Here is a 19,326-nt window from a genome sequence, read left to right as displayed (position 1 = left end):
CTGAACACTAAGCTAGGAGCAATCCCTGAGCAACCCTGGTCATGGCCATAACATGCCCCCCCACCCCAAAAAAATACCCAAGAGAAATTACTGAAACATTGAGAAAAAGAACTAAAAAAGTGAACACAGCTTCAGTAGTCAATGACACAGTACATCTATGGGAGTCATTGGTTGGAGTAGAAATTGTCGGGCTTAAGCTCTACTGGCCTCTTTGATACTCAGGCCTGTCCAAAGTCCCAGAGACTCAGTTTATAAGGGACCATTAGGGGCACCTGAGAGGGCTGTGAGGTACCTGCCCCTATGCTCTCTCTCTCTCTCTCTCTCTCTCTCTCTCTCTCTCTCTCTCTCTCTCTCTCTCTCTCTCTCTCTCACCCTTTTTACCTACAAAAATGCTGTGTATCTATCCTGTATAAGTATGGATTGATTCTATATGAAAACATACTTCTAAAACATTCATATGGCTAAGATATTTATTTTTTTAAAAGGGGTCTGTTTTCAGAAATAGAAATAGCGTAATATCCAACTTACTCAATGCTGCCTCTACTTAATAGAGAGAAGACAAAGCAAGCAATTTTGACCTGTTTTTTAGATCTGACTCCAAGACCACCTCCTCTGCCAATCCTCTTTTTATTTTATTTTTTAATTTTTTGGTGTTTAAGCCACAACCAGCAGTCTTCAGGCCTTACTCCTAGCTCTGCATTCCCAGGGATTATTCCTGATGGTACTCAGAGGACCACATGAGATGAGAGGGATTGAATCCAGGTCAGCCACATGTAATGCAAGAACCCTACTCACTGTCCTATCTCTCTGGAGTGTGCATGAACCTCTTCTTGATTGCTATCATTGGATGTGATTTCTACCACGTACAGTGCTCTGTTTTGACTCCTCTTCTGACACACCCATGGGACTGGTGGAATTCAATATGAGGTACATGTAAGCAGTAGGGTTTGAAGATATTCAGATCAACCTTGCAAAGCTCTGAGTCTGTGCATATAATCTCAATATATAAATTAGTAAGCCTACAGAAGCTCTCAACCCAATTTCAACCCATTATGGTTCTGTCGGAACCATAATGAATTAGTTGGAGACAAATTCGATAGCATTAATATTATAAGACTTGAAGGTGATTAATTATAAGAAATATTTTGCAATTCATCTTGGATCAACAAAGGACTAAAACTATTCCTATTCAATATAATTTCACTTCAATATCCTTTATCTATTCCTGGAAATTCATCCTAGCAGAGTAACTTCCACTCCAATGATGTGGCTCTCCTTTCCGAGGTAGCGGGGGGTCACTGTGGCTTCTCTTTCTTTCCTTTTAACAAAGGTGATTGATTCCCAGAACCACAACCTGCATATCAGTTCTTTCCTAAAATTGAGAGCTTGCCCAGAGATCTGGCATTACTATGCTAGATCTGGTTTCTCAACTTCTTCCATGACAGTGACCTCTACCTCACACCTGGCAATAGGTCAGCTCATTCTGACATTGTGATGCTCAATATAAAACCTCCTGAATACATGACAAACATACAATTCAAAACTACTGAATTTTTTTGGTTTAGGGGGCCACGCCTGGTGGTGCTCAGGGATTACTTCTGGCACCGCACTCAGAAATCACTCCTGGCAGCCTCGGGGGACCATATGTGATGCTGGGGACCAAATCTGGGTCCATTCCAGGTTGGCCACATGCAAGGCAAACGCCCTACTGCTGTGCTATCACTCCAGCTCTTGATCTTTTTATTTAATAAAGGCACCATGAAAACCAGAATGGAATTTGGGGATCTGTTTCTAAGATCTATATCTATAGCTACATAGATTCCTATTAGCAAGGAAGCATGGTGTTAGAAATGAAATAGTATACATAGAAAAGGGATGATAATTTTAGTTAAGACCTTACTTACCCAACCATCTTCCAACAATTGCTCAAAGAATGAATTCTCTCAGAGGAAGAGTTGATTTCAAGTAAACTACTATCTGATGGGAAAAGGAACTATAATTCACTTACAAAACTCCCAGATTTTTAAAATATATTGTTTATAAGGAAAGTTGAGCATAGTTGTATAAATTTAAGAAGGTCAACTTGTTTATGTCCTCATCAAAGTTAAATTTGGAAGCTAGGAAAATCTAATGAAGATTTTATTGTGTAGGATAGGGTATAGCTAAAAAAGGTGTCCTATAGAAAACCCAGAAAATCAAGTTCATGTACTTTGTAAGAAGCACAAAATGTCACAAACTTTTCAGAAGATTCTAACAAAAATTGTGGGAGATAAGAAGACATTCTGGTCAGGCAAAGAGATTCACAGTTACTTCTTATTCCAAGTCAATAATTTATAAGCCCTAGTTGGGAAGAAGACCATCAAAAAATAACAATGATTTATGAGCACTGTTCCAGCATCATGGAGAAGGCATCTGTGGCAAGATTCATAAATCAATGGAATATAATCAAACTCTTAATAGCACAGAATAAAGAGCCCCAGCTACTGGAACTATATACCCTAATAAAAACCACATTTGCTTTCTGAAAGCTTTTGAATAAATTTTTGAAAAGGAAGCAAAATATCTTTTATGATATTTTATTTGTCCACCTAAGTGACAACGTAGTCCTTTTTAAATCTTATTTTTAAATTCAGTACCATCTAAGGCAGTTCTTGAAATCTAAAATGAAATTTCCTTTTAGTGTGTGTGTGTGTGTGTGTGCGCACGCGCGCACACACACACACACACACACGCGCGCGCACTAGCATGAATCTCACTGACAAGAACTAATAGAAAATCAATTTACGGGGAAAATCTACGCCCGCCCAAGTGATTCCCGACTGTGAGTGTTGCCTGTGCGTGTTTTTCCACTGTCCTGTCTCCGAAACCTCTTGGGAGTGGGCCTAAAAGGGCCCATAAAAATAGCTCTCCCAGAGGCTCATCCAAGGGCTGGAGCACCAAGGAACTGTGTCAGACCATGAAAACCAGCTATCCACAGTATTTTGCAGAAAGGAAGGTCCCCTGTTTATAACGTCAGGCTGGGAAAATCTACGCCCGCCCAGTGATTCCCGACTGTGAGTGTTGCCTGTGCATGTTTTTTCACTGTCCTGTCTCCGAAACCTCTTGGGAGTGGGCTGAAAAGGGCCCAGAAAAATAGCTCTCCCAGAGGCTCCAGAAGAGCACAGATGCTCCACTTTGCTTCGTGGCCGCGCACTCTTTCTAACCAATGAACCCCACCACAACACGCAGAAAAAAATCACACTACAAGCGTGACAATGAGGAAATCTCGCAGGCAAACACCATGCACAGAGAATGAAGATGATAGCTGGGATGACCTAAAAAATCCCAACCATCTGATTAGCCTCTCGAATAAGGAGTTTAGAATAGCAATATGGAAGATGTTTGTAGAACTCAAAGAAAGCATAGATTGATCTGAACAGAACACAAAAACAGAAATCAGAAAACTCCAAACTGAAATAACAGATCTGAAAAACACGGTAGCTGAACTGAAAAACTCAGTGGATGGCCTCACCAGCAGGGTAACAGCAGCTGAGGAGAGAATTTGAGTACTGGAAGATGTGATGCAGAAAAACTCAACAAAGAATGAGAACAATCGGTGCTGGCGGTGATGTGGAGAGAAAGGAACTCTTATCCACTGGGAATGCCATCTAGTCCAACCTCTATGGAAAGCGATATGGAGATTCCTCCAAAACCTGGAAATTGAGCTCCCATTCGACCCAGCTATTCCACTCCCAGGGATGTACCCTAGGAACACAAGAATACAATACAAAAGAACCCTTCCTCACACCTATATTTATTGCAGCACTATTCACAATAGCCAGGCTCTAGAAACAACCAAGATGCCCTTCAACAGACGAATGGCTAAAGAAAATGTGGTACATATACACAATGGAATATTATGCAGCCGTCAGGAGAGAGGAAGGCATGAAATTTTCCTATACATGGATGTACATGGAGTCTATCATGCTGTGTGAAATAAGTCAGAGGGAAAGAGAGATGCAGAATAGTCTCATTCACGTATGGGTTTTAAGAAAAATAAAAGTCATCTTTGCAACAATCCTCACAGACAATGAGAGGAGGGCTGGAACTTCCAGCTCACTTTATGAAGCTCACCACAAAGAGTGGTGAGTGCAGTTATAGAAATAACTACACTGAGAACTTCCATAATCATGTGAATGAATGAGGGAACTGGAAAGCCTGTCTAGAGTACAGATGGGGGTGGGGTGGGATGGAAGGAGATTTGGGACATTGGTGGTGGGAATGTTTCACTGGTGAAGGGGGGGGGTGTTCTTTACATGACTGAGACCTAATCATAATCGTATTTGTAATCAAGATGTTTAAGTAAAGAAAAAATGCAAAAAAAAAAAAAAAAAGAAAAAAGAAAAAGAAAATCAGTTTACTTTTCAACATATGAAGCCGGAAGAATGAGAAGGGGTCAATGGGTACCTCAGTTCTAGTCTCCTGTGGCCACAGTAGATAGGATGTGCCCATTGCTGAGTCCCTTCCTAGCATCTTGCAATCCTGTTCACACCTCTTTTTTGTTTGTTTGTTTGTTTGTTTGTTTGCTTATTTTGGGTCACATCTGACATGCTCAAGGTTACTCCTGGCTCTGCATTCAGAAATCACTCCTGGCAGGTTAGGGGGACCATATGGGATGCTGGGGATCAAATTTGTGTTGGCTGTGTGCAAAGCAAATGCCCTACCCACTGTGCTATTGCTCCAGCTTCTTGTTTGTACCTTGTGTATCTGAGTCTCCTCTTGTTTCAGCATTTCTGTCAGAATGGTTTCCTTGAGTTTTTTATCATCTTCCTCTGGCTGAATCCTCTCTTTCTCACTCTGAAGTGACATGACAGATAAAGCTGAGGTAGTTTAGGCATATAGAGGCCAGGCCCTCCCTCACCAAACAGAACTCAACTCTGTAATCAGGTTAGTCTGCTGGAACTCCAAAGCCACTAACTGTACACACAGCTGCTCAGGAGTTGGACTCCTTTTTTTCAGTAGAGGGTGCACAGCTCAGAAGACTATATGGGATGCTACAGGTTGCACCTACCCAGATTGGCTGAATGCAAGGCAAACACTCTACCTACTGTAGGGACTATCACTTGGGCCCCTGGAGTCTCTCTTTAGTGCCCATATAGACCATGCTTCTTGGATAGCTAATTAAAGCCATTATCACAGGTTGGTTATGCCAAGAAACTCCCTGGGACACCCTGGAATCCTATCTTAGGCTTCATTTAGTCCAGGAAAGTTGAAAAGCCCTTCCAAACCCACCCAGGGTGTGCCTGTACAGATACCTGTCACCTACAACTACCAATCCCCCAAAGGTCCACCAGCCCCACCCTCCAGATCACTACCCACTACCCTTGCCCCATCCCTACCTCTTTTTTTGCTACAGTGATTTTCCTGTGATGATACAGCCAGTGAGCCAGGTATTCAATGGGGTCACTGGGCCGAACTATTGCCACCGTTGCCAGTGCTCTAGTAAGGCTGTTTCCAAAGCACCTCTTCAGGTAGTCAGTTTCCATACTTGAGAGACCTGGAAACAATAAATTTGTCCCACTATTTACACATTTAATTCAATTAAAAAAAAAAAAAAAGACACTAGCCAGGGGCCGGAGAGATAGCACAGCGGGCTTTTGCCTTGCAAGCAGCTGATCCAGGACCTAAGGTGGTTGTTTCGCATCCTGGTGTCCCATATGGTCCCCCGGGCCTGCCAGGAGCTATTTCTGAGCAGATAGCCAGAAGTAATCCCTGAGCACTGCCGGATGTGGCCCAAAAGTTAAAAAAAAGAAAAAGAAAAAAAAAGACACTAGCCAGTCAAATTCATCTCAGCACAAAAAATGAGCTGGTTTTTTGGATCCCACAATTCCCCTCCCCCACCAGAACTAAAACATACATACTTGCCAAGGGCTCTTCTTCCATTCAAATGCTTTTTTTCCTAAAGCTCTCTTCTGGTCCTGGGCCAGACAGCAGGTTGTGGGAATCATCAGGCATGAGTTGATAAGGTTAGAGTCCATTAAGGGAAGCTAAGCAATTGCCTCCACTTGCCCATACATTTCTACCTTTGAGCAGAGGAAAATAATTGAGATCTCAAGAAAAAACTCTGAGTACCTTGAAAATTGTACTATTGTCAACTAAGACCTATAGAAGATAGGCTCATTTGTTTCACAAAGGATCACTGAGCCCTGGTGGAGAGTTGAGGGAATTGTAAAGGTCAAGGGCTCTGCCAGCACTTAACATGATAGTCCCTCTCTCTACCTTAGCAAGATACTATTTTAGGTTGTGTTATGCCTGTAGATTGTATTAATCCAATTTCAAGAGCTGCAACTTGAGATAGACTGTAAGTTAGTAATGGCAGGTGCTGTAGCAATACAAGGGCAGATTCTGGTATCAGACAGACAAAGCTGCAATCCTAGTTTCATCGCTTATTAGCTGTGTGATCTTCAGCAAGTCACCCCGTCTTTCTGAGCCTTGTTTGTCTCATCTGTGAAATAAAATCACAAATGTACACCATAATTATACAGATTAAAAAAGGTTAGAAAATATGTGACAAGCAATTTTCCTGGCCCATAGTAAGTATTTAATAATAAATATTAGTTCTTAGAGAGGAAGATTATGAATTCACTTGGTTTAGCATCTTGCCTATTCCTGACCAATTAGTTGCCTAGTCCAGAAGTTTACATGGGCTTTATTGTTCGTTTTGGTTTTGCAGTGCTGGGTATGGAACAAAAAGCCGCATACAGGCAAAGTATGGTCTCTGCTACTCAGTTATATCTCCACTCCCTGATGTTTTAATGTCTTGTCTCCCAAAGAGCTGATAATAAAAGATCATATTCAATCCTATCATTTCCTGAAGTGTTTTTCACCTTAAGCAGGAAAGACAGGTAAATGGATATGAACATAGGGGAAAAATAAAACAACAACAACAAAAAACACTTCTCTCAGCTCTCTCCACTGCAAAAGCTTTGATACAAATAGATGTTAATAGTCATAAAATGTTGAGCAGACTGGCCTCTAAAAAGCTGCCATCATTAAGAAAGAATCAAGGGGCCGGCGAGGTGGCGCTAGAGGTAAGGTGTCTGCCTTGCAAGCGCTAGCCAAGGAAGGACCGAGTTCGATCCCCCGGTGTCCCACATGGTCCCCCCAAGCCAGGGGCAATTTCTGAGCGCTTAGCCAGGAGTAACCCGTGAGCATCAAATGGGTGTGCCTCCCCCGCCCAAATAAGAAGGAATCAAGGTTCCTTGGAGAAATAACAAATTTCTTTCTTTCTTTCTTTCTTTCTTTCTTTCTTTCTTTCTTTCTTTCTTTCTTTCTTTCTTTCTTTCTTTCTTTCTTTCTTTCTTTCTCTCTCTCTCTCTTTCTTTCCTTCCTTCCTTCCTTCCTTCTTCCTTCCTTCCTTCCTTCCTTCCTTTCTTTCTTTCTTTCTTTCTTTCTTTCTTTCTTTCTTTCTTTCTTTCTTTCTTTCTTTCTTTCTTTTTTTCTTTCTTTCTTTCTTCCTTCCTTTCTTCCTTCCTTCCTTCCTTCCTTTCTTTCTTCTTTCTTTCTTTCTTTCTTTCTTTCTTTCTTCTTCTTACTATCTTTCTTTCTTTTGGGCCATCTTCTTCTTACTATCTTTCTTTCTTTTTCTTTCTTCCTTTCTTTGTTTGTTTGTTTCTTTCTTTCTTTCTTTCTTTCTTTCTTTCTTTCTTTCTTTCTTTCTTTCTTCTTTCTTTCTTCTTTCTTTCTTTCCTTCTTTCTTTCTTCCTTTTTTCTTTCTTTCTTTCTTTCTTTCTTTCTTTCTTTCTTTTTTTGTGGTAAATAACAAATTTCAAGGCTGGGACAAAAAAAATCTAATAAGCCTGAACATTTTATTGTCCTATAAAGAAAAAGATAAAAAATAAATGCTTGGGGATACAGGAATGAGTCTGGTTACTATGAAGCAGGCAGAAGTGATTTGACTAAAAAAATAATAATGACTTATAATGGGTTGTGAGAAAAGAGTAATAATTGACTAGAACAAAAATCCATGAGTGTAGATAAGAATAAAAAACTGTCTGTGTATTTATTATTCTCATACTATTTTTAAAATATCTGTAGCTGAGAGCTATCATTTTATGCCTTTCTCTCTTTTTCTGACTCATTTCACTCAACATGATATTCTCATGTATAAACAGATTTCATGACTTCATTTTCCGAACAGCTACATGGTATTCCATTGTGTAGATGTATCATGGTTGCCATAGTATTAAAATAATACCCAAAGATTACAGAAATAATGAGGTAGGGGAAGTGCAGTTAGGACAGAGAAGGGACCACTATGACAATAAGAGTTGAAAATGATCACTCTAGACAAGAACTGAGAGCTGAAAGGAAATAAAGTGATATAAATATACCCCTTCAGTAACAATATTGCAAACCATGGTGCCCGAGAGAGAGAGAGAGAGAGAGAGAGAGAGAGAGAGAGAGAGAGAGAGAGAGAGAGAGAAGAGAAACAGGCTAGGGGTAGTAGCAAAGTGGGGGTATGGGGGCAACTAGGAAAATTGGTGGTGGAAAGTGAACACTGGTGAAGGGATGGGTGTTAAAACACTGTATAACTGAAATTCAGCTAGCAACAACTGACTTTATATTTCATGGTAATTTAATTTTAAAAAAATTTTAACTGACTGGGGGTAGAGTGAGGGAAATGGCCTAAAAGGATGAATGAAGCACAGGGCTGGAAGAGAGTACAAGTATAAGTTATTGTGTTCCATGAGCCAACCCCAAGGATCATATGTGATTCTCCCAAGCACTGCCTTGAGTGATTTCTGAGCACAAAGCCAGAAGTAAACCTGAGCACCAATGGATGTGCACCCCCACCCCCAACAAAATGGCTGGAGCACATACCTGGCAGGCACAGGGCACTAAATTCAATCCCTGGTGCTGCAGTCTTCTCCCCATTTTTAGATATAACAGTGGTGGCTCCTAGCAGCCTTGGGGAGATGGGCCCCACCAAAAAGGCAAATGGGAAGTGATCTGTGATATGAGTCTAGTGATAGAGTTCATGCTTTGCATATTCAAGGCCTTAGATTCAATTCTGCCTAATCATGCCAGAGAACCACTAAATATGACTCCATAAATAACAAAATTTTGGAAAAAAAATACAAAATAGAAGGTGAAAGGGAAAGGCTGGAGAGATAGTACAGGAAGTAATGCATTGGCATTGCATATTTCTACAGAAATAACGCTAATTCAAATCCCCAGTACCACATATGGTCACTTGAAGACCACCAGGGGTCACTCCTGAGCAGAGAACCAGGAATAGTCCCTGACCTGAGCACTGCTGTATGTGACACAAGCGCCTTCCTCCCAAATGGGACAGAAGGCAAGCTCTTAAGGAGACTGTGTAATGAATTATGGCTTTTAAAACTCATTTTGGTTTTCTGTTTGTTTGTTTTTGAGCCAAACCCAGGTCAGCCGTGTGCAAGACAAATGCCCTACCCACGGTATGAAAATCATTCTGTAACTGTCAAAGTATAACAGAATCATTGAGTGCTAAAATTTCAAGAATATTTGATAAAATATTTATGTATTTTTTACACTTTCTCCACTTAAATTATGAGAACCAGGGATATGATTCAATAGTAGAATTTGCGCTTGCATGTGTGAGGTCCTAGGTTCAATAGATTTTATCATTGCAAACAAATAAAATAATGGAATTTGGCTTAGGAAAGTGTTTCAATGGGGAGTGGTGTATACCTGCACACAGAGGCCCGGAATTTGATTTCTAGCGCCCAATGGATCCCCAATGGGATTCAAATATTGCAGGAAGTGTTCTCTGGGAGTCCTCTGGGCATTACTGGGAGTCTTGGCTTTCCAAAAGAAGAGATGTTACACCTGTCTCTCAAATGATGTGGTTTAGGGCTGGAGAGATAGCATGTCGGTAGGGCATTTGCCTTGCACACAGCCAACACAGGACGAATCCCCGTTTCAATTCCTGGCATCTCATATGGTCACCCGATCTTACCGGGGTGATTTCTGAGTGCAGAGCCAGGAGTAACCCATGAGCGCTGCTGGGTGTGATCCCCCCAAGCCCCCCCCCACAAAAATGTGGTTTAAAGAAAATAAGGGAAACCTTTCTGTTATGAAACACAACTTTAACCAAGTGATCAAAGTAAAAAAAAAAGTCAACAATTAAGAGATAAAGTGGCATCCTATTTTTCTGATGTGACATACAAATGGGGCTTCTGCAAAATCTTGCCTAAAGCATAGTGCATCTTATAAAAAGTGGAGAGGCAATTAAAGCACTTCTTTTTTCTGCAGCCCACCCTGGTTTGATCCCAGGGTTCACATATGCTTTCTTGAATATGGAACTAAGAGTAGTCCTTGAGCAACACCCAGTCCCTTGACATTGTCCCAAAGGAACGTCAGACCACACACAACATATGATCCTGGATTGGGTCTGGACCAGGAAAACTTAATTATACAAAGGCTATTGAGACCATTTAATTAGCTGATTTACAGACTACACAATAGCCCTGTGTCAAGGTAAGATGTTCTCATTCTGGTCATTGAAATATGAGTAATATTCTTAGGACACACAGTGGGATGGTGATACAGAATACTAACAGCCCCTAAAGATGTGCAAATTCTCCTCGGAAATGGAGGGGATTCTGCAGTTGTGGGGTTGGAGCTTTAACCTGTGAATTCCTTTGACCCAGCATCCTTGGAGATGCCTACCTACACCCTAGCCCTTTAGTGGACACCCAGAGGGCGGCCAAGACCCCCCAACCCCAATTGTTCCATTCAGTCCCTCTTTTTCCAGCACCCACCCCTAATCAGAGTCCAGGCGGCAGGCTTCCCCCACCACTCCACACACATGTCCCTTCCCGTGTGTGTGGCACAGACACGCATTCTCCTCTGTGCACCCACACTCAGGAAGCCTGCTCCTCCCTTTGCCTTGACTTAGCCCCCCACAATTGCCCACTTTCTTCCCTCTAGCTTACTCCGATTCTTGTACCTCTCTTGCTAACCTACCTGCCTCTAGCTATTCCAGTTCCCGGAGGCGCGTGCACCTGTTGCCGAGCAACAGGATGCTCTCCGCGGGGGGGGGGAGGAGCGTGCGTCTGTTGCCTAGCGACGGGACGCTCTCCTAGGGTGTGGGCGGAGATATCATTGTTGCCTGGCAACAGGATGCTCTCCTCGAAGGTGGGCGGAGCTAGCACCTGTTGCCTGGCGACGGGATGCTTTCCTCCGGGTGGGCGGAGCCTAACGTCGTTGCCTAGCGACGGGATGCTCTTCTCTGCAGCCCGCCGTCTGATGTGAGCCTGCCTGCCTGGTGGGCCTCTCTGCTGTTTTTGTCGGTTGGCCCCAAAGAATTGTGCAAGCTCAGTCGCAAGTCCAGGCACCTCGCACGTTCAAAACCAGGGTCAGTTAGTTCCTCGTCCAGGGACTTCGAAGACTCCTCGGTGGAAGGCTTTCTCTTCCTGTCAACTATAAAACGCACGCTTGAAGGGAGTCCAGGCAGGGAGCCCCTGCAAAGGAAAAGGAATTCAGGTGCTCCAGTTTGCGAAAAAGCCCCAAACAATCTTGCACACCCAGTTAATTTTGAATTTTAGAAACAGAAAGGATACCTCTATACATTTTTATACAGTATAAAATAATACAAAAATCATTTGCTTAACTGAATTTTGCTTTTTTATTTTTATATTTTTTAAATATTAAATATTTATATTTTATATTTTTAAAAATATTTTATATTTTTAGTTTTGGTTTGCTTTCTGAAGACTCAGGGGATTATATGGGATGCTGGGGATCAAACCCTGGTCAGCCGCATACCCACTGTACTATATCTCCTGCCCCTTTTATTTGGGTTTTGAGACCTTCCTCAGTGGTGTTTTGAGCATGCTCCTGACTCTTGCTCTCTGGTCACTTCTAGTAGAGCAGTGATTGGGATCTAACTGTGGTCAGTCACATGCTAAAGTTCACTTTCATCTGGGCATCCTGTATTTTATTTTGCTAAATGTAGGAACCTTTTGTGCAACCCCTTTTCCCCATTTGTTTGGCTTTACCTCAGGCAGACTTAAGGCACATTTTGGGCTTCTGGGAGCATCTTGAGGCTTGATTGGGCAGGTTTTGATTGTCTCCATAAAAAGTAGCATTTCCTACAACCACCTTGTGATGTGGACACCATCTCCTTCCTCATGGGGACCCCACAGATGATGTAATGGAGCACCCAAAATATGAGACCCAAGCAGGACCCAACTTATTCTTTTAGTGCAGTGGTGGTGGTGGTGGTGAAACAGGGATGTTTGGGCCAAATCTGGCTGCTTGAGTTTAATTCTGGCTTTATGCTCAGAGATCACTCCTGGGCATGTGCAGAGAACCACGTATGGTGGGAATCAAATCTGGGTCACTAGCATGAAGGCAGCCCTTGCCTTAACATTGTACAGCTCAAACTCAAAATTTTCCTTTAGTTACTGTGTTCTTCCATGTTTTAGTTCTCTGGAGCCACAGGAGTTCTTTTATGTCACTCGCCTTCAGATGACATTGAGGGATTAGTGTAGTTATTGTCCTTTTTATGTAGTATTTTGGTTTTTATGAAGTAGTCATAATTCCTTTATGGGAGAATTAGGGTGTTTGAGCCACATCTGGTGATGTTCAGAGCTAACTTCTGGCTCTGATCTCAGGGGTTGTTCTTGGTAGGCGTTGGAAACTATATAGGATGCCCAGAATCGAACCTGGGTCAGCCTCATACAGGCAAGTGTCCTAACTGATGTAAGGGTCAAAGAGAGAGTGCAGGAGCTAAGGTGCTTACCTCGCCATACTATCACTTGGTCACCAGAAGTTGTGATACTCTTCAGTCTAATACTTTTTATCTTGGTATTTTAAGACACCAATGCCAATTTGATAGGGAATGAGGTTCAATTGTGTCTGAGTTCAATTTCAACCTTGTTTTTATGAGTGTGCTTATTTGCCCACAATGAACATTCTTTCTTTCCTTGCTTCTGTTGTCAATTCAGAAAACAGCATAGGGCACATATTCTGTGTTTTCCTTTGATCACTTCAGATTATGTTCTGGACATCAGTTCCTACATAGAGATAGTCCACATTTCCTTTTCAGATATCTGCAAAGTAAATTACCATTTTTCTCATCAGTTCTTTAATTAGTTCTTTAATGATTAACATTTCTATTCAACTCCATTTTGACTAGTCTCTGATGGTATATAAAAATAATCAGGTGGGGCCAGAGAGATAACATGGAGGTAAGGCATTTGCCTTAGGTGCAGAAGGATAGTGGTTAGAATCCTAGCATCCCATATGGTCCCCCAGGCCTGCCAGGAGTAACCCCTGAGCACTGCTGGGTGTGACCCAAACCCCCCCCCAAAAAATCAGGTGCACATTGATATACATTTAACATTTTTTGAAGATAATATCTCAGAAATGAGATCGGTCAAAAAATGAATACACAGGTAATATTTAGAGATTGACAAATTCCTCAGTTTATGGATTATGCCAATTTGTACATCAAATGAGATAAAGCAATAGTACAATCTATAAGTGTACTTCACAGGGTCTTTGCTGTGGAATTTTATGCATAAAGTTAGGTGAATTTTCCCATAAGCAAACCTAAAAAAACCTAGTGTCTTTGCCCCTATAATTTCTTGGGCCTATCATGTAATAGATACTCATGTAATATTTGTTGAATAACAAAATTAATAACAAAAATGCTTCATTAGACTTTCAACAGTTTTTTCCCAAAGATCCTGAGAACATTGGTCACTAAATTAATTGGTTCTTTTATTTTTATTTTTATTTTGGGCAATACTTGATGTACTCAGGGCTTACATATGACTTTGTGTTCAGAGACCACTCCTGGTAGTGCTTAGAGGGATTATAAACTAGACTGGTCACTTGTTAGACAAGCATGTACCTGTTATACACTATCTGGCTTCCTAAAACTTAATTAAAAAGTCTGATGTAAGGGCCAGAGAGAGTGAGTATAGGGGATAAGCCACTTACCTTGAATTCTGCTAATTCTGGTTTGATCCCCTGTGCACTGCCAGGATTACTCCTGAGCACTGCAGGGTATGGCAAAACTCCCTAACTCCCACCCCTCAAATCTGATCTGATCTAAGTGTATGCCTATTCTTATGCCTAAATTTTTCTGGAAGTGAAGAAACGTATCCACTTGCAATCAAGACAAGCCAGCTATATCAGGAAGTAGGACTGTACAAGCTTCCTTGGAGAATGGGAACTTTGCATTGCTTGGAAAAGCTTAAGGAATGAGGATTGAGTCAAATTTTAGAAGTAAGGAGATACTTCCCAAGGTGGGAGAGTCAAGGGATCATTGTGTCCAAAAGTCACAGAGATGGAGACATTGAACAGAATGGCAGAATATTCATTGTAGTTAGAGTCCAGGAGGCAGAAGGGATATCTCTGGAAAAGAGCCTGAAAGAAAATTAGGTATAGGAAATGAGAAGCCTCATTCATAGCCTATTCATGGAAGGCTGATTTATTTTCTTTCAAAATTCAATAACTCTCTCATATTAAATTCTCCAAGAATTATTCTCAGGTGTTGGGAGAAACTTCTTAGTATGATCATTAGGGTAAAGGAATCAAGAGTAGGGTATGAATCCTGTGTGTATATATTCATATGTGTGTGTGTGTGTGTGTGTGTGTGTGTGTTTATTCTTAGTCTACTTGTTTAATCTCTTTGGGTCTGGCAGTCTTCCTCTGCATGAGGTGAAAAATCCATTTTCCAGAGGTATTGTATGAATTGTTAGACATATATTGTTGGCATCTAACGCATATTGTTACTGACCTTACAGTCAGTAATGGAAGTATTGTCCCATCTTTGGTGTCAGGTGTTGAAAGTCATCCAGGATTTAAGAACTCTTAGTTGTAGTGATTTCTGTGGTACCTTTCTGGAAGCCATTCCCTGGGGTCAGCTTTCTTATGTCATCCCAATGTGAGGGAGGTGCCTGAGGCTGGTGACAGGGTTTAAGACTTTTTTTGGCTTCATAAGACTCCACTTTTCTTAGGATTTAATTGAAAATTCATGACACTAATGCAAAACATTTATCTTTTAGAAAGTTTTAATCATGGATTAGAAATGGAGTCAGCATATCTCCAAAAGCACGTTGGGAAATGTCTAACTCTAGGTCTTGCGGAATTGGCAAAAAGTCGCCCCACAGATCCAATAGAATATTTGGCATTATGGATTTACAAATACAAATATAATCTGATTGCGGAACAACAGGTAAATCTGGATCTTCTTTTAAAAAATAAGAGTAGTCTAATTTGTCTAACTTGTCTGTTTTTAAATAGTTCAATAGCATAAAATTTAGTTTTACAAAAACTTATAGAAAAACATAGACAACTTAGCTAAGTAGAAAGAAAACTATTCAAAACCACCTTAATTTTGATTACTATGTAGTTTTCTTTTTTTACACATTTATATTACTCTGTGTAATTTGTACTCTTCGTAGAAGTAAAACATTCCTAGTTATACTCTTTCAAAATGGATCATGTAATCTACTTAACTTTTAACTTTCAATTTGCTTAACTTTAAATTAGTGATGGAAGTGCTTTCAAGATTATTTTCCCATCTAGTCCAACCTTTATGGAAAGTGATATGGAAATTCCTCCAAAAACTGGAACTTGACATCCCATATGATCCAGCTATACCACTCCTAGAGATATACCTGAGGAACACAAAAATACAATACAAAAATCCCTTCCTCACACCTATATTCATCGCAGCACTATTTACAATAGCCAGACTCTGGAAACAACCAAGATGCCCTTCAACAGATGAGTGGCTAAAGAAACTGTGGTACATATACACAATGGAATATTATGCAGCCGTCAGGAGAGATGAAGTCATGAAATTTTCCTATACATGTTGTACATGGAATCTATTATGCTGAGTGAAATAAGTCAGAGGGAGAGAGATAGACTCACTCATCTATGGGTTTTAAGAAAAATGAGGGCCGAGAGATAGCATGGAGGTAAGGTGTTTGCTTTGCATGCAGAAAGACGGTGGTTCGAATCCTGGCATCTCATATGATCCCCCGAGCCTGCCAGGAGCAATTTCTGAGTGTAGAGCCAGGAATAACCCCTGAGCACTGCTGGGTGTGACCCAAAAACCAAAAAAAAAAATGAAAGACATTTTTGCAATAATACTCAGAGACAAAAGAGATGAGGGCTGGAAGGTGCACCACAAAGAGTGGTGAGTGCTGTTAGAGAAATAACTACATTGAGAACTATCCTAACAATGTGAATGAATGAGGGAAGTAGAAAGCCTGTCTAGAGCACAGGCGGGAGTGGGGTGGGGAGGAGGGAGATTTGGGACTTTGGCGGTGGGAATATTGCACTAGTGAAGGGGGATGTTCTTTACATGACTGAAATCATACAACTACAGTCATATTTGTAATCACAGTGTTTAAATAAAGATAAAAAAGAAAAAAAAGATTATTTTCACCAATAGCTTCATTTTTACTTAGTCACAGAATACTTTTTTTTTTTTTTTTTAACAATGCTAGAGACAAAAGGAAATGGCTGAGTTGGAACGTGAGAGAGCAGTAGCTCTGCTGCGACAGCAAATGATGGAGAAGCTCAAAGCAGAGGAGCTCCTGTTTCAACAGGTGAGACAGTCCAGCAGGGACCAGAATCAATGGTGTCTACCTACATGTGTTCAAACCAGATGTTGAAAAGCCTCTCCCCGCAACTCGCCCCCACACTCTTGTTCTGTAGATCAGGATTTCTGTGTGTGTGTGTGTGTGTGTGTGTGTGTGTGTGTGTGTGTGTGTGTGTGTGTGTGTGTGTGTGTGTGTGTGTGTGTGTGGCTTTTGGGTCATCCCGGCAGTGCTCAGGGATTACTCCTGGCTCCATGCTCAGAAATTGCTCCTAGCAGGCACTGGGAACCATATGAGACACCGGGATTCGAACTGATGGCCTTCTGCATGAAAGGCAAAGTTTGCCTTACCTCCTTGCTATCTCTCCGGCCCCATAGTTCAGGATTTCTTCTAGCTTCATCTCTGTGTATAGAATATTTTCTATGCTGGAGATGCAGCGACAGTACATTGGGGGCAAATGTGCTCTCCTGTAGCACTGTGAACAGTTTCAGACCTGTGAGTGTTGCTGGAAAAATGACTACAGGTTATTTGAGATAAACAAACAAACAAACAAAGAGGTTATTTGAGACCACTGATGACCTTGAAGAAAGGAACAATGTGAGTGTTGGGTTGAGGAAACCCGGAAGAGATGGTTATGATGGCTCCACTTTCAAGGTGATTTTTAGGGAAGAAGATTTTTCTTTTTCTTTTTTTTATCTCATTGAAACCATTGTGATTTGCAAAGCCTTTCATCATTGGGTTTTAGGCATACAGTGACAGTGAATTAGGGCCAATCCCACTACCAGTGTTGACCTCACTCCCCCTATGTTCCCAGCATGCATCCTACACTACCACCTTTAACTCCCTGGCCTGCCAGTGTAACAGGCCCATTTTAAGTATAGATTATTATCATTTGGATCTTTTGATCCTATTGTTGTTGACTTTGGCTTGGGTATTTAGTTATGTCCTTTTATTTTATCTTCATCAATGCACCTGAGACCACTTGGCCCTTGGCCCTGTTTTTTTTTTTCCTAATTCTATAGAAAAATGCAAAGTAATTCATCTCTCAAGGTTTTATTAAAAAAAAAAAAAAGCCGGGAGCCCCTATCTAGAAGATAAAAACAAAATTTAAATAAAGAGAGGGTGGCAATTTTCTTTTTGCATAGGCTCAGCAAACATTGGGAGAAATTAGAAAAGAAAAAACAAACCATTGGCCTAAAAACAGGGTGTCCCTACCCATGAAGCATCCTGTTATAAGACCAAGTACAGGATCCGTGCATACTAATTGTCTGACCCCAAGGTCTTTCTTCATGGTGAATCAAGTGGAGGGAGGGAGAGTAGTTAATATTAAGAAAATAGAGATGATAACCCAGAGACAGCTTTCCAAGGAGGTGAGGAAAATAGGTGTGGAAAACAGAAGCATTGGCAGGAGAAAGGGCTTGAGGAGGGAAGAAAGTGGCAGGCATATGTGGATAAAAGGGTTTATAGTAAAGTCTGAAAGCAGTTCTTGTGAGACTTTGTCTTATGGGAGGACCAAGGTTATCTTTTGAGTTTTAGGAAGTGAGAGAGTGGACAAAATAATGACAGGTTTGAGTATGATAGGGGAGAGCTGATAGGGAAAATAGCTTTGCTTGCTAGCTATACCAAATATTTATGATGGTGCCATGTGTTGTTGTTTTGTGATATATGAATATGATTTTTGTCCTTTTAGGCCTAGATCTCCGAATTAAGATGTGTAGGAGAGAGACCCTTGATGTAGGAGGATTGGGGAGCTGACTATGTTGGGAAGGAAATAGTAAAAGATTAAAGGAATGGATCATGAAGTATAAACTGGAAGGCAGGAAGTTCTAGAGTGATTTTTAGGTAAATTTATCAAGAGCTTTACAACAGTGAAGTCACTGATAAAGTATTAACATATAGTCTTGCTGCTAGAAACATGACTTGGGCCTATATATTTTTTTAATTAATTTATTTTGTTTGGGGAGGCCACACTTAGTGGTGCTCAGGGTTTAGTTTTAATTCAGCACTCAGGAACCTCTCCTGATAGGGCTCAGAGGAAATGATATGGGGTATCAGGGATTGAACCATAATCAGTGACATGCAAAGCAAGCACCCTACTTTCTGTACAATCTCTCAGGCCCTGAGCCTCCACACTCTTACAATACTGTGTCTCCCTTCACTCCCTGTCTCTGCTGCTCCTGTGGTGACCAGAGGCTGCACACACTTTGTTGAAATGTCAGTATGCTCCTGTGGTGTCACATACTTTTAGTTGCAGTGCCCTCAGGATCAACAGCACACTGGTAGTGGTATTTGCACATACTATCTTGTAGTGTGCCAAAGATCTCACACTTTAAAAAAAATGTTTGGGATATACCCAGTGGTGTTCAGGGCTTATTCCTGGCTCTACACTCAGGGATCACTCTTTGGCAGGTTTAAGAACCATATGGGGTGCTGGGGAGCACACCTGGCATCAAAACAAGTGCTCTACCAACTGTACTATTTCTTTGACTCATACACATTTTTTTAAAAGGGTAGAAACCTTTTTGGGCTGGAGCAGTGGTGAGCAGTAGGGTATTTGCCTTAAACACGCTAACCTAGGATGGACCGCTGTTTGATCCCCTAGCATCCCATATGATCCCCCAAGCCAGGAGCAATTTCTGAGCGCATAGCCAGAAGTAACCCCTGAGTGTCACCAGGTGTGACCCAAAAACAAAAAAAGGGGGGGGCGAAGAAACCTTTTATCTGAGTATGT

General features: G+C 41.3%; 2 protein-coding genes across 2 annotated transcripts in view; one reads left to right on the top strand and one right to left on the bottom strand.

Moving 5' to 3' along the window:
• Positions 1-1,738: 1,738 nt before the first annotated feature.
• DYDC2 (DPY30 domain containing 2) lies at positions 1,739-5,525 on the bottom strand. Its single transcript, XM_049790762.1, has 3 exons — positions 5,379-5,525; positions 4,738-4,836; positions 1,739-1,977 (listed from the first exon to the last, which is right to left on the bottom strand). The coding sequence occupies exons 1-3, from the start codon at positions 5,523-5,525 to the stop codon at positions 1,927-1,929; spliced, it is 297 nt and encodes a 98-aa protein (XP_049646719.1). The 3' UTR covers positions 1,739-1,926.
• A 9,545-nt stretch (positions 5,526-15,070) lies between these two features.
• Positions 15,071-19,326, top strand: part of DYDC1 (DPY30 domain containing 1) — a 41,561-nt gene continuing 37,305 nt past the window's right edge. The window contains exons 1-2 of the mRNA XM_049790750.1: positions 15,071-15,217; positions 16,503-16,604. Coding sequence (XP_049646707.1) covers positions 15,071-15,217; positions 16,503-16,604 — 249 coding nt within the window. The remainder of the gene's footprint in view (positions 15,218-16,502; positions 16,605-19,326) is intronic.

Source organism: Suncus etruscus, chromosome 17 (assembly GCF_024139225.1).
Source record: "Suncus etruscus isolate mSunEtr1 chromosome 17, mSunEtr1.pri.cur, whole genome shotgun sequence".
Lineage (NCBI taxonomy): Eukaryota > Metazoa > Chordata > Mammalia > Eulipotyphla > Soricidae > Suncus > Suncus etruscus.
Note: the sequence above shows the minus strand (reverse complement) of the source record. Positions and strands in the feature narration are given on the sequence as shown.